General features: G+C 40.0%; 1 protein-coding gene across 1 annotated transcript in view; it reads left to right on the forward strand.

The window, feature by feature from the left end:
* The window catches only part of LOC138977211 (structural maintenance of chromosomes protein 5-like), a 47,479-nt gene that overhangs the window by 14,586 nt on the left and 17,605 nt on the right, over positions 1-15,288 (forward strand). The window contains exons 6-13 of the mRNA XM_070350117.1: positions 236-397; positions 1,511-1,582; positions 2,032-2,093; positions 2,961-3,042; positions 3,636-3,753; positions 5,515-5,669; positions 7,089-7,297; positions 13,541-13,724. Coding sequence (XP_070206218.1) covers positions 236-397; positions 1,511-1,582; positions 2,032-2,093; positions 2,961-3,042; positions 3,636-3,753; positions 5,515-5,669; positions 7,089-7,297; positions 13,541-13,724 — 1,044 coding nt within the window. The remainder of the gene's footprint in view (positions 1-235; positions 398-1,510; positions 1,583-2,031; positions 2,094-2,960; positions 3,043-3,635; positions 3,754-5,514; positions 5,670-7,088; positions 7,298-13,540; positions 13,725-15,288) is intronic.

The following is a 15,288-nucleotide window of genomic DNA, read 5'->3' on the forward strand; positions in this document are numbered from 1 at the left end:
GTAAATGCTAAACAATTAATGAAATCAGAAAGAGATAGTTGTATTTGGCATCAGCTTGTTTCATCTCTCATGTACAATAAATGAAATCAAAAAGACATACAGTTTTTGTTGGCATCAGCTTGTTTCATCTCTCTTGTTTTATCCCCATCATTGGGCGAAGGCTGATTAACACAAAATAACATATGCCTGCATGCATATTCTATCAACTTTATAATTTGAATTCAATTGTCTTCAGGAATACACTGACCTGAAATTGGTGTTTGAAAGCAAGAAAGGGCAGCGTGACCTCAAGAATGAGGACCTGAAGAGAGTGGAACGAGAACACGCACCTATGATGGCTCGAAAGAAGACCCTGGAGGATCTGAAGACTACCCTAGAAGCAGACCTCAAGCAGAAAGTGAGTCACTGGCCAATGGAATTGGGGTCGCTTCCTTGCAGTGAAAAGCAAGCAGCAACAACAGTTGCGCTAACCATGTGTATGCGTGTTTAGGTGTTGTCAGCCACCTCGGAATAAAATCTTGTTTAAACCCCACGCACAAAATCAACCATTTGCACTTATGGCAGAATGACCAAGATCTTTGACGTGCCACTGTGGTGACACAGGGGTGCGACATGGATACCATCTGAGTGTGCACATAAAGATGACCCGTGTCCGTCCCGGCCCGGATTCGAACCCGTCACCCTAGGATCACAAGTCCAGTGCTGTGCCACCCGAGCTACCCGGCCCCCATATTTATTTAATGGATGGGACAAACACAGGTCAACTTTTTGTGATGTTGGTCTACTGTGGCATGCAAAACCTTGGTCATTTTGCCAGAGCTGACTGATTACACCTGAAAACGCACACACCTGGGTAGCTCTTACACCTGAAAACGCACACACCTGGGTAGCTCTTACACCTGTAAACGCACACACCTGGGTAGCTCTTACACCTGTAAACGCACACACCTGGGTAGCTCTTACCTGAAAACGCACACACCTGGGTAGCTCTTACACCTGAAAACGCACACACCTGGGTAGCTCGTCTGCAGTTACTGCTAGCTTTCCTGGGATAAAGCAAATTGATTTTTCCAGCAATGGGACAATACAAAGTATGAAATGAATGTAATGCCTGAAACAGAGGAGATAAACATTATTCTTTGTGAAATGGAGGGGTTTTATATGGTCCCTTCTATGACCAGCCTTCTCAGCTTTACATTTTGTTAGCATCCGACTTTACGTTTGTATTGGTCGTTTATGTTCATTTGTTTGGTTCTTAGACCTGATCTTATCCGAGAGTAAGCACATGACGTGACGATGCTGTGCACATGAGTGGAAAGAATACCCACTCCTCTCTATCTTGTGCAAATTGCCAAAACAAAGTAATGCTTCCCTTTACAACACGACCAAAACTAGCAACCACTTGCTTTGCAGTTGAACATAGTCGTACCAACTGACAAGCCATAACTCCTTCTGTCTTTATGTGTTTAGCATCATGTTTGACATTCCTAATGAGACTGATGTTTTGCAGACTCAAGAGATTCGAGCAAACGCAAACAAAGTCAGTGAATCCAGCAGAGATCTTGAGAACTTGGATGAAAAGGTGAGTTGGAACTGGTTTAACACATAAAGTACTTGTCGATTTGTAGCATCTTAGGGGAAAAAAATTGAGTCTTGAGTCTTGTATTCAGTGATATCTACCTGTGGTGCATTCCAAATATTGTCCTTTTATGTCAATCTCTCAGTCTCAATTTTCTTTGTAATGTTTGATGGATGATGAAGGCATATTCTTGAAATGATAACAGTGTGGAGCTGTGTAACATTGCGATTATTGCAGACTGCAAAATATGAGTAGTCATGGAAATCATTGTGACTGCAATAAATGTTGGTGGAGGGAGTAGTTTTCTTAAAGCATCCTTTGAGAGTGCTGAAAAAATCCAGATTTTAACTGTTGCAAAAGCATATCCAACAAGAAAGAATATGAGCATGGTCTAACTTTTGTTGTTGATTATTATATACCGGTATGTGGATTTTTTTGCTTTTCTTTTTCAGATCGGGTTTGCCAAGTCAGATTTGGATATGAAGAAAGCCGAAGAAGAGAAAAGAAAGAAAAAGTAAGTACCTAAGCTGAGGGGTAAAAGAAAGTTCCAACCCCATGGGAAGCCAGTCGCGGAGCCGGATTGGTTGAAATCACACTCGCACCTTAGTTTTAACCAATCCGATCCCCGAGGCGGGCTCCCGTTGGGGTGGTTACTTTCTCGTGCACCTCAAACCAGGCCTCTATTTTTTTCTTTTCTTTTTTTTTTTTTGAGGGGGGGGATCAATTACGTGCGTGCAGTTTTGTGTTCAGAAAGAGAAAGAAGTGGAGGTTATAGGAAAGCTCCTAAGGGTGTTCTTTACCAAGTGCGTGAGATTTCGCATCGTCCTGATTGTATTCTGTTTGCAGGGTTCGTACAGAGTCCTTGAACCCTGGAAAACTCCTTGAAAATTGGAAAACCTTTTCCAGGCCTTGAAAAGTGCTTGAAAATAGAGTTTTGTTAAATAGTCATTGAAAAGTACTTGATTTTTCCAAATTGTTGCCTATACATTTCGTCAGCAGCTTGTCTTATTTAAAAAAAATGCAACCCCCTTTTTTTTCGTCAAATACACATTTTGGGAGAATAAAAGATCGAGTGAAAACGAAAGTAGACGAACTAACTATTACTAGTCACCCGTAGTTGCTTCCCTTCCCGGAAGTTGGCAAGGGAAACAACTACCGAATGACTTAATAGTTTGCAGACTTGAAAAACTGAAGTAAGCTTGGTGCTTTGCATTATTTTGAGGAAAATCATGTCCTTGAAAAGCATTTATTTGGTCCTGGAAATGTCCTTGAAAACTCATTGAATTGTATCAGCTCTGCCCTGCAGGAACCCTGTGTTTGTCTTCTTATCGCTGTTGTCAGTAGAAAATATGTACAAAGAACATTCTTGATGTTGTTGCAGGTTGGATGACCTTACAAGTCAGCTTGCAGCTTTGGAGGCAGAACTGAGGCAGTTGCAGGGAGCCGATGAATCGCATTTAGCTGTACGTTGATTTGTGATTCCTACCCCAGTCCCATCCCCCTGTCCATGGTTAAAAAAAAGAAAGAATGTAAATTGGTTTTTTCAATTTTGATATCTGCATAGACTAAAGTGATTTAGACATGTGCAACATACGCATCAAAAGGTTGTTAAATATCATGAGTCAGGACTATGGCCTGCTATGCTAACGAGATGTTGATGTCAATTATACCACCCCCCGCGGGTTAGGGGGAAGAATTTACCCGATGCTCCCCAGCATGTCGTAAGAGGCGACTAACGGATTCTGTTTCTCCTTTTACCCTTGTTAAGTGTTTCTTGTATAGAATATAGTCAATGTTTGTAAAGATTTTAGTCAAGCAGTATGTAAGAAATGTTAAGTCCTTTGTACTGGTAACTTGCATTCTCCCAGTAAGGTAATATATTGTACAACGTTGCAAGCCCCTGGAGCAATTTTTTGATTAGTGCTTTTGTGAACAAGAAACAATTGACAAGTGGCTCTATCCCATCTCCCCCCTTTCCCCGTCGCGATATAACCTTCGTGGTTGAAAACGACGTTAAACACCAAATAAAGAAAGAAAGTCAATTCTGCCTAAACAGGGTGAGATTACGGAAGTGAGTGAAAGAATGCGACAGCTGACGAGGGACATCAATGCCATCAACCAACAAGGGTCCGGCCTTAACACAGAACTCAATGGCCTTCGTAGAGAAATCCAAGGTGAGTGGTGAAACTATATTGTGACAGTGGAACCCCCCTGTTAAGACCTCAACAAATCTGAGAAAATCAGGTCTTGGAATGGAGGGAGTCTTAAATGGCGGGTAACATTACAGAGGTTATCAACAGAACATCTGGTCTTGGGATGAAGGGAGTCTTAAATGGCGGGTAACATTACAGAGGTTATCAACAGAAAATCAGGTCTTGGAATGGAGGGAGTCTTAAATGGCGGGTAACATTACAGAGGTTATCAACAGAAAATCAGGTCTTGGAATGGAGGGAGTCTTAAATGGCGGGTAACATTACAGAGGTTATCAACAGAACATCTGGTCTTGGAATGGAGGGAGTCTTAAATGGCGGGTAACATTACAGAGGTTATCAACAGAACATCTGGTCTTGGGATGGAGGGAGTCTTAAATGGCGGGTAACATTACAGAGGTTATCAACAGAACATCTGAGAGAAGAGAATCTTAAAAGGGGGGGTCTTAAAAAGGGGGTTCCACTGTATTGCGAAAGACACATGAGGTCATTTGGGACTCGTCTTTGATCCAGCAGCATTATTTACTTGTCTTGTCAAAATATTTGGACCTATTGCTGCTCTGAAATTGACATGATAGCTTTTCATGATTGCATTTCTTTCAGAGTTGCGGGGATGGAAGCCTCTATCCAGTAACAGGAATTCTTGATTTGCAAGATTATCTCCTTACAATGACAGATTTACTGAATGTCAAATTCTAGATGGGAAATGTTAGAAAAAACACACAAAAACTCTATCTTGTATTTCCTGATTTTGAAAATTTTCAGCTGTAGTCCCTTGAATTGTATTTGATCTGTTCGTAATGTGGGTCACTTTTGACCAAAGCGTGTTGTTTTTGTGTATTTGTTTTGGGAGTATAATCTGAAAGTTACCTCTCTGGTCAGTGTAATCAATAATTGCATGGGGTGTTGTGTAAACAGGTACTGAATTTAGACAGAAAAAAATAGATCCCATGAAAATCAATTCTTTGGTAAGGATGACTAGTAGTACTAGTAGTAAAACTAAATTGTAATAGTTCAGTGACTTCTCTATTGTGTTAATACATGTAAGGAAAAACTGTCAGACGCAATCAAAGTAATTACAACTCACTTTTTGAAAATTTTTGTTCCCGGTACTTTTAAATAATAACTGGTGAAATATTTCCCCAAAACAAAATTGGGTTGACAAGAACACTTGGTATACTAAAGTCGCTGTATACCTTTTAGTTTTATTTGAACCATTCAAATTTCAGACAAATTGTCCACACCTGTAGTTCCAGTTGGCACATAACATTTGCATAGGTAGGTAAAGTCAGTGTAATACAAGACCAGCACGGTGGCCTAGTGGTTAGGCGTCCGCCCCGTGATCGGGAGCTCGTAGGTTCGAACCCCGGCCGGGTCATACCTAAGACTTTAAAATTGGCCATCTAGTGGCTGCTCCGCCTGGCGTCTGGCATAATGGGGTTAGTGCTAGGACTGGTTGGTCCGGTGTCAGAATAATGTGACTGGGTGAGACATGAAGCCTGTGCTGCGACTTCTGTCTTGTGTGTGGCGCACGTTATATGTCAAAGCAGCACCGCCCTGATATGGCCCTTCGTGGTCGGCTGGGCGTTAAGCAAACAAACAAACCAACAAACAAAAGTGTAATACAGTGGTACCTGTGTTTTAAGATCTCCTCAATATGATAAATGCAGGTCTTAAAATGGAGTGTCTTAAAACAGATTCCACTTTATTTGTTTTATCAAACAGATGCGCAGCAAGAACTGCGTAGGATCCAGGACATGGGAAACCAAAGACTAGAGCAGCTTCGTCGCCGTCACAAACACACCTACGATGCTGTCATGTGGCTGCGGCAGAACAGGAACAAGTTCAAGGCGACCATTCATGAACCCATGATCCTGTGTGTGAGTACCATTGCTGTTTTTGGCTTGAATGATCAAGAAAGTTTCATAAAGGAAGTGCGTGAATGAGAGCTAGAAAACTGTGAGGTGTTCAATCAATCAATATGAGGCTTATATCGTGCGTATTCCGTGGGTACAGTTCTAAGCGCAGGGATTTATTTTTATTTTTTTATTTTTTTATTTTATGCAATTTATATTGCGCACATATTCACGGGATTTATTTATGCCGTTTGAGATGGAAATTTTTTACACAATACATCACGCATTCACATCGGCCAGCAGATCGCAGCCATTTCGGCGCATATCCTACTTTTCACGGCCTATTATTCCAAGTCACACGGGTATTTTGGTGGACATTTTTATCTATGCCTATACAATTTTGCCAGGAAAGACCCTTTTGTCAATCGTGGGATCTTTAACGTGCACACCCCAATGTAGTGTACAACGAAGGGACCTCGGTTTTTCGTCACATCCGAAAGACTAGCACTTGAACCCACCACCTAGGTTGGGAAAGGGGGGGAGAAAATTGCTAACGCCCTGACCCAGGGTCGAACTCGCAACCTCTCGCTTCCGAGCGCAAGTGCGTTACCACTCGGCCACCCAGACCACGAGGTGTTGGTGTCACTTTTGGATTTTGAAAGGGTGTTAGTTATTGCTTGTGTGCTTCTGCTCTTTTTACACTCAACGTCATGTGCCTGCAAGCATTCTCACACTAAAGCATACATGCATGTACACACACAAGCACATCTTTCTCTATTCATCACATCATGTTCTTTTACCAAGTGAAGTGGAAATACAGTGTAGCCCCCTTTTTAAGACTCCCCAATTACATTTAGACTTCTCTTTTTTAAGACCTTGATTTTTCACCTTTTCTGTTCTTAACCTCCGTCAATTTAACTTTATCTGAAGACTCCTTCCGGGGCGGGGATGTAGCTCAGTCGGTAGCGCGCTGGATTTGTATCCAGTTGGCCGCTGTCAGCGTGAGTTCGTCCCCACGTTCGGCGAGAGATTTATTTCTCAGAGTCAACTTTGTGTGCAGACTCTCCTCGGTGTCCGAACACCCCCGTGTGTACACACGCAAAGCACAAGACCAAGTGCGCACGAAAAAGATCCTGTAATCCATGTCAGAGTTCGGTGGGTTATAGAAACACGAAAATACCCAGCATGCTTTCTCCGAAAACGGCGTATGGCTGCCTAAATGGCGGGGTAAAAAACGGTCATACACGTAAAATTCCACTCGTGCAAAAAAACACGAGTGTACGTGGGAGTTTCAGCCCACGAACGCGGAAGAAGAAGAAGAAGAAGACTCCTTCCTTTTGAAGACCAGATTTTCCCAGATTTATGGAGGTCTCAAAAAGGGGGTTACCATTGTACAGAAATATATTCAGTTTTGTTCTCAGTGGATAATTGTTCCTTTTTCAGCTTCAAGTTAACATGCCAGAGCACGCCAAGTTTGTGGAGATGCAGATTTCTGCCAGCGACATGAGAACCTTTGTCTGTGAAGATCCCGACGACCTTGAACTGTTCATGAAGGTCATGAAAGATGAGCAGCGTTTGAAGGTCAATGCGGCCTTGGTTCCTGCTCAGCCTTTGTCATCCTTCCGTCCAGACTACCCCATTGACAGAATTAGGTAAAACTAAAAGCTGTTTGATTGCAAAAATAATGTCAGGTGCAAAATGCGTGTGTGTTGATCAGTTAGGATTGTAATGACGTCCACTGTTCATATACAATGTACCTGGATCATAGTGAGTGCCGTTGGCTTCGCGCTTAAAGAGCTTTTGTGTGCTCAGCAATTTGTTTTCAATAAAGTGATGCCTGTGCAAATGGTTCCATTGTTCAAACAAAGGTTGAAGGAGCTATAGACAGTCTTAAGTGGAGGTGGTAGAATGTGACATCAGGGATTGTCTTTATCAGCAGTTTTCAAATCTCTAACAGTTCAATTTTTTTTAACCATAGGTTCAATAAAACAGTAGACAGAAGAATGTGACCTTAGAGATTGTGGTAACTGGCAGTTTACAATATATTTTCAGTTGAAATCGCACTGGAAATAGAATTGGTAACCAGTTTATATCTGACTTGAAAATTGCACTGTGAAAAATGCGTCAAACACAATGTTGTGGGACCAGAGTCAGTATTTCTATATGTAAAGAAATACTGGTTTGGAAAATACATGACATGCATATTAAGGCTGGAGAACACTTTGGAGGCCCAATTTCAAAGTGATTAGGTAGTTTTAAAAGTTACTTTTTCTGTTAGTTCAATGTTTGCTTTATCAGGAAAATACAAAATATAAAGGGCTTAACGCGCAAAATTTTAAGATAACGACTGAAGTTTAAGCATAGGTATCAGATTTTTTCACGCAAACACTACTGAATAAGTTGCAATATTGTATTGTGAAAATGTAAACAAAATAACAATCAGATGATCACAAACTGAAGAAGAGAAATAGGGAAGCAAAATAGAACATTAAACGTAGTGATTTTACTTGTGAATTCGGAAAATAATCCTTTTGTATCCATTTTGAAGCTCAATTTGAAGCATGGAACACCAACAAACATTGATTAAAAGTGTTAAAGTGATTACAGTGTTCAGAAATAGTGTTAGATACCAAGTTGAGTTATCCCTCTTTACCAATTTAAAAAAAAATACACCTTAACGCGCAAAATTTTGAACTGTGATGCTTTTACTACCCCCAGCCCCTTCCCATTTGTCAGAAAAGAGTGCATATTATCTTCCAAAAAGAAAAGCAGGGTAGTCAGATGATCAAAAACTTAAGAAGAGAAAGAGGGAAGCAAAATAGAACATCCAACATAATGATTTATTGACTCACATGCGAAGCAAAAGTGAGTCTATGTACTCACCCGAGTCGTCCGTCCGTCCGTCCGGACGTCCGTCCGGACGTCCGTCCGGACGTCCGTCCGTCCGGAAAACTTTAACGTTGGATATTTCTTGGACACTATTCAGTCTATCAGTACCAAATTTGGCAAGATGGTGTATGATGACAAGGCCCCAAAAAACATACATAGCATCTTGACCTTGCTTCAAGGTCAAGGTCGCAGGGGCCATAAATGTTGCCTAAAAAACAGCTATTTTTCACATTTTTCCCATTTTCTCTGAAGTTTTTGAGATTCAATACCTCACCTATATATGATATATAGGGCAAAGTAAGCCCCATCTTTTGATACCAGTTTGGTTTACCTTGCTTCAAGGTCAAGGTCACAGGAGCTCTTCAAAGTTGGATTGTATACATATTTTGAAGTGACCTTGACCCTGAACTATGGAAGATAACTGTTTCAAACTTAAAAATTATGTGGGGCACATGTTATGCTTTCATCATGAGACACATTTGGTCACATATGATCAAGGTCAAGGTCACTTTGACCCTTATGAAATGTGACCAAAATAAGGTAGTGAACCACTAAAAGTGACCATATCTCATGGTAGAAAGAGCCAATAAGCACCATTGTACTTCCTATGTCTTGAATTAACAGCTTTGTGTTGCATGACCTTGGATGACCTTGACCTTGGGTCAAGGTCACATGTATTTTGGTAGGAAAAATGTGTAAAGCATGTGAGTCGTATGGGCTTTGCCCTTCTTGTCTTGTGAATTATGAGAAAACTATTTTTTTTACCCATTTGTGAAGCTTAATTTGAAACTTGGAACACAGACAAACATATATTAAAAGTGTTAAAGTGATTACAGTGTTCAGAAATAGTGTTAGATACCAAGTTGAGTTATCCCTCTTTACCACTGTTAAAAGAAATACACCTCTTGTCGCGCAAAATCTTGAATTGTGATACTTTTACTTCCCCCACCCCCTACCCATTTTTTCAGAAAAGAGTGCATAATTATTATCTACCAAATAGAAAAGCAGGGTAGTCAGATGATCAAAAAATTCAGAACAGAAATAGGGAAGCAAAATAGAACATCCAACATAGTGATTTAACTGGTGAATTCTAAAAAAAACCCACTTTTTTACTCATTTTATTAGCTTAATTTAAAGCTTGGAACTGAAGACAGAAAAAAACAATTAAAAGCGCTAAAGTGGTTACAGTGTTCAGAAATAGTGTTTGATACCAAGTTGAGTTATCCCTCTTCATCACAGTTATAAAAAAAACACCTCTTGTCGCGCAAAATCTTGAACTGTGATGCTTTTACTACCCCCACCCCCTACCCATTTTTCAGAAAAGAGTGCATATTATCTTTCAAATAGAAAAGCAGGGTAGTCAGATGATCAAAAACTTAAAGAAGAGAAAGAGGGAAGCAAAATAGAACATCCAACATAATGATTTAACTTGTGAATTATTAAAAAACCATTTTTTTTACCCATTTTTGAAGCTTAATTTGAAACTTGGAACACAGACAAACATAAATTAAAAGTGTTAAAGTGATTACAGTGTTCAGAAATAGTGTTAGATACCAAGTTGAGTTATCCCTCTTTACCAATTTAAAAAAAAAAAAAACTCTTAACGTGCAAAATTTTGAACTGTGTTGCTTTTACTACCCCCACCCCCTTACCATTTTTCAGAAAAGAGTGCATATTATCTTCCAAATAGAAAAGCAGGGTAGTCAGATGATCAAAAACTTAAGAAGAGAAAGAGGGAAGCAAAATAGAACATCCAACATAATGATTTAACTTGTGAATTATGAGAAAACTATTTTTTTACCCATTTTTGAAGCTTAATTTAAAACTTGGAACACAAACAAACATAAATTAAAAGTGTTAAAGTGATTACAGTGTTCAGAAATAGTGTTAGATACCAAGTTGAGTTATCCCTCTTTACTACTGTTAAAAGAAATACACCTCTTGTCGGCCAAAATCTTGAACTGTGATACTTTTATTTCCCCCACCCCCTACCCATTTTTTTCAGAAAAGAGTGCATATTATCTACCAAATAGAAAAGCAGGGTAGTCAGATGATCAAAAACTGAAGAACAGAAATAGGGAAGCAAAATAGAACATCCAACATAGTGATTTAACTGGTGAATTCTGAAAAAAAACCCACTTTTTTACTCATTTTTGAGTCACTTGAGAAAAAGTGACTCTATGTAATCGGTCAGTGTTAGTCTGTCCGGCCGGCCGGCCGGCCGTCCATCCGGCCGGCCGTCCGTAGACACCACCTTAACGTTGGACTTTTCTCGGAAACTATCAAAGCGATCGGGCTCATATTTTGTTTAGTCGTGACCTCCAATGACCTCTACACTTTAACGATGGTTTCGTTGACCTTTGACCTTTTTCAAGGTCACAGGTCAGCGTCAAAGGAAAAATTAGACATTTTATATCTTTGACAAAGTTCATCGGATGTGATTGAAACTTTGTAGGATTATTCTTTACATCAAAGTATTTACATCTGTAGCCTTTTACGAACGTTATCAGAAAAACAAGGGAGATAACTAGCCTTTTCTGTTCGGCAACACACAACTTAACGTTGGGCTTTTCTCGGAAACTATAAAAGTGACCGGGCTCAAATTTTATGTGAACGTGACTCCCAGTGACCTCTACACTTTGACGTCTGCTTTGGTGACCTTTGACCTTTTTCAAGGTCACAGGTATGTCTTGAAGGAAAAATTGCCTCATATAATATTCAGAACTGCGAAAGTGACTCGATCGAGCGTTTGCTCTTCTTGTATTAGCTAAATTTTAAAGCTTGGAAGACAGAGAGAAAAAAAATGAAAGTGCTAAAGTGGTTACAGTGTTCAGAAATAGTGTTTGGTACCAAGTTGAGTTATCCCTCTTCATCACAGTTAAAAGAAACACACCTCTTGTCGCGCAAAATCTTGAACTGTGATCCTTTTACTACCCCCGCCCTCTACCCATTTGAACAGAAAAGAGTGCATAATTTAATTATTTGTATTCTCTTCCAATTAGAAAAATAAGTAAAAGCAACTGGACATTTTTAAAATACATCTTTTCTGTCAGTCCAAGGATTGCTTAGTCCATTAAAAACAAACAGACTAGGATTTAACGCACCCATTTTAAGAAAAAGTTAACATGATAATTGATATAATTATCAGACTTTTTTTATGCAATTACTACTGAAGATTCCAGACCAGGTAAAACAATCATTTTATATCCTTTGTCACATTTTTTTTATTTTTTATAAATCTATCTATAGCGAGTCTTGTCTCTTTGTGTCATTTAGTTATTTTCAAGAATTCTATCCTGGCAACAACAACAACAAAAACACCTACCTACCTACCCTATTTTTTTTAGCCATGTTAATAGAAACAGACAATTTATTTGTTTTGGCCTAAAGATCTTGAAACATTTGTTTTAATAGAGAAATAACAAGTACAGCCATTAGCTGTGTCACTCGAATTTCTTTGTCAGGCTGAAACTTAGCTGTTGCGTTGGTGTCTGCTGTGTGTATCTGGGTCCAAAGCAACTTTCACATTCTCATCTACACACTCACGTTACACAAGTATATATATATATATATATACAATTCCACCCACAGAGGCGTTCGGGGATGGGGGTCTCGCACTCGGGCGAATCACACCACAAAATACAAAGTATAACGTACACAGATTTTACTATTGAACCAAAAAGCAAATTAAATCATGAATAAATCAATCAAGCAAAACTTCCACACAATGACACACTCACTCTCGGTTCACACTGAGCTCTGGACGTGCACACTTGGCAGCACGTATACCGTTCCGGCACCGTTTGTCTTCCTGCAAGTCCAGCATAGGCACACGATTGTCCAAGAATCACAATAATCCTCGTGAATGTCACAGCAGGCATAGTAGAAAAGTCCAAAAGGGTGCGTTGATGGTGGTAATCCGGTGTACACACACACACACACACACACACACACTCCGGTTTGGTAAGTTACCTGATAAATAATGTAGCCTGTGGATTTAACGGGGAGACTGGTCAGACAGGAAGAGCATTTCACATTTCCGATGTTCAGCGATAAACTTGTTTTCTTCGAGAGTTCGATCTTCGTGCGATTCTGGCGCGTTGTCACCAAGAACGTAAAAAAAAAACCAGGATATCATCATGATGCCTCTCTACAAAAACCAGGCAGTCTAGGAACTCTTCATCTAAAGTCAGTCAGTATTAGCCCCTCAACACAATCCTCATCTTGTCCCATAGTGATTTCTGCCGCCAAAGAACGTGTGGTTCTTAACTCACAAGACGGATTTGTCGTCTTCCATTGCGAAATTCAGATCTACCCCAACTACGTGCATTGATCTGAGCAATAAAATGTAGATGCGATAATCTGCAAACATCTCTTCAACACAATCTACATCTTGTCCCATCTGTCGGCAAAGAACATGTGGTTCTCAGCACACAAGACCGATTTGTCATCTTTCAGAAATTCAGATCTGCCCCAAGTACGTGCAATAAAATGTAGAAGCGATAATCTGGAAAAAAATCTTTTCGCGTGAACGCTGCCACGTTGTCATCAGTCCGATGTCTTTTATCCAGAGCAGGGATGAACACACTTTTTCATCAGTAGTTTGTTATGTTTATCCGCAGACTGCTTTCCATTACTTGTCGTCTGTTTTAGCTTGACTCGTGGGGTTCTTCAGCAAGGCAAAAAGTGCTTGTTTACTGACACGTTCTCACGCACGACATGTCGTAAATGCAAGTTCTAACGATTGTTTTTTATTGCACTGATAGAGAATGTCGATATTTGTAAACGTCTGCCATTTCCTAATGTTTATTTCATTATTTTGCATACGGATATGGCTAGTAAGTGGATAATCTGTTACGACACGAAACGCGTTCTAAATCCGGGAAGGGAGGCTACTCCAACGTAGAAGGGAGGCTACTCCAACGTACTTTCCAAAGTGTGCTCCAGGCTTAACATGTGGTTTTATGGTGACTGAATTACTGACATATTTGTATCTTGTTTTGCAGGAATTACGGGTTTTTCAGCTACGTGAAAGACCTGTTCCAGTGTCCAGAAGCTGTGATGAGGTACGTGTGCGTCCTGTACAATGTTCACAGGGTCCCCGTGGGAGACGCAACCGCTCACAGAAACGTGGAGAAGATCATCCGTGACCACCCAGAGTTGAGAGTCTTCTACACCTCTCATGTGCAGGTAAGAGCATCAGAGAAAGGCAGCTGTATGAAAGTGTGCAGAGGTGTCAACCGTTCAGTCTTTGGCATACAGTGGAACACCACCCCCCCCCTCCCCCGGCCCCCCCTCCTTTTAAGACCTTCATAATTCACATCATAAATCCTTTCAAGACCTTCACACTTTATTATAATTCGAAGAAATTCAGGTCTTCATAAGAAGGGAATCTTAAAATGAGGGTAAATTTAAATCTAAATGAAAACAAGTCGCGTAAGGCGAAAATACAATATTTAGTCAAGTAGCTGTCGAACTCACAGAATGAAACTGAACGCAACGCAACGCAGCAAGACCGTATACTCGTAGCATCGTCACTCCACCGCCCCTGGCAAAGGCAGTGCCCGTGGAATTGACAAGAAGAGCGGAGTATTCGTTGCGCTGAGAAGGATAGCACGCTTTTCTGTACCTCTCTTCGTTTTAACTTTCTGAGCGTGTTTTTAATCCAAACATATCATATCTATATATTTTTGGAATCAGGAACCGACAAGGAATAAGATGAAAGTGTTTTTAAATTGATTTGGAAAAAAAAAATTTGATAATAATTTTTATATATTTAATTTTCAGAGCTTGTTTTTAATCCGAATATAACATATGTATATGTTTTTGGAATCAGCAAATGATGGAGAATAAGATGAACGTAAATTTGGATCGTTTTATAAATTTTTATTTTTTTTTACAATTTTCAGATTTTTAATGACCAAAGTCATTAATTAATTTTTAAGCCACCAAGCTGAAATGCAATACCGAACCCCGGGCTTCGTCGAAGAGTACTTGACCAAAATTTCAACCAATTTGGTTGAAAAATGAGGGCGTGACAGTGCCGCCTCAACTTTCACGAAAAGCCGGATATGACGTCATCAAAGACATTTATCAAAAAAATGAAAAAAACGTTCGGGGATTTCATACCCAGGAACTCTCATGTCAAATTTCATAAAGATCGGTCCAGTAGTTTAGTCTGAATCGCTCTACACACACACACACACACACGCACGCACACACATACGCACATACACCACGACCCTCGTTTCGATTCCCCCTCGATGTTAAAATATTTAGTCAAAACTTGACTAAATATAAAAAGCAAGGTCTTAAAAAGGGAATGGGTGTCTTAAAAGGGGGTTCCACTGTACAAATTCTTTTTGATCTCTTGTCCAGCAGAACAGAAAAATGCACACTTACTACCTGATGATTTCACATGAAACTATCTTGACCGAAGGAACAGCTCGCCCGCCTGCTTGAACGGGGGTAAAAATTGTGGTTATCAAAAATTCAACAATTTTCACCCCCGTTCAAGCAGGCGGGCGAGCTGTTCCTTCGGTCAAGATAGTTTCATGTGAAATCATCAGGTAGTAAGTGTGCATTTTTCTGTTCTGCTGGGCAAGAGATCAAAAAGAATTTGTACAAAAAGAACACTAGACTAGAAAAAAAGTAGTATATCAAGTTACAGGCAACATTGGTGAGCTTTCGTGTTGGGATTGTTTCTGTGAATTTTGAAAATACTGAGAGTTGACCAAAAATACTGACAGGTTAT

The sequence above is a fragment of the Littorina saxatilis genome, linkage group LG1, assembly GCF_037325665.1.
Source record: "Littorina saxatilis isolate snail1 linkage group LG1, US_GU_Lsax_2.0, whole genome shotgun sequence".
Classification (NCBI taxonomy): Eukaryota; Metazoa; Mollusca; class Gastropoda; order Littorinimorpha; family Littorinidae; genus Littorina; species Littorina saxatilis.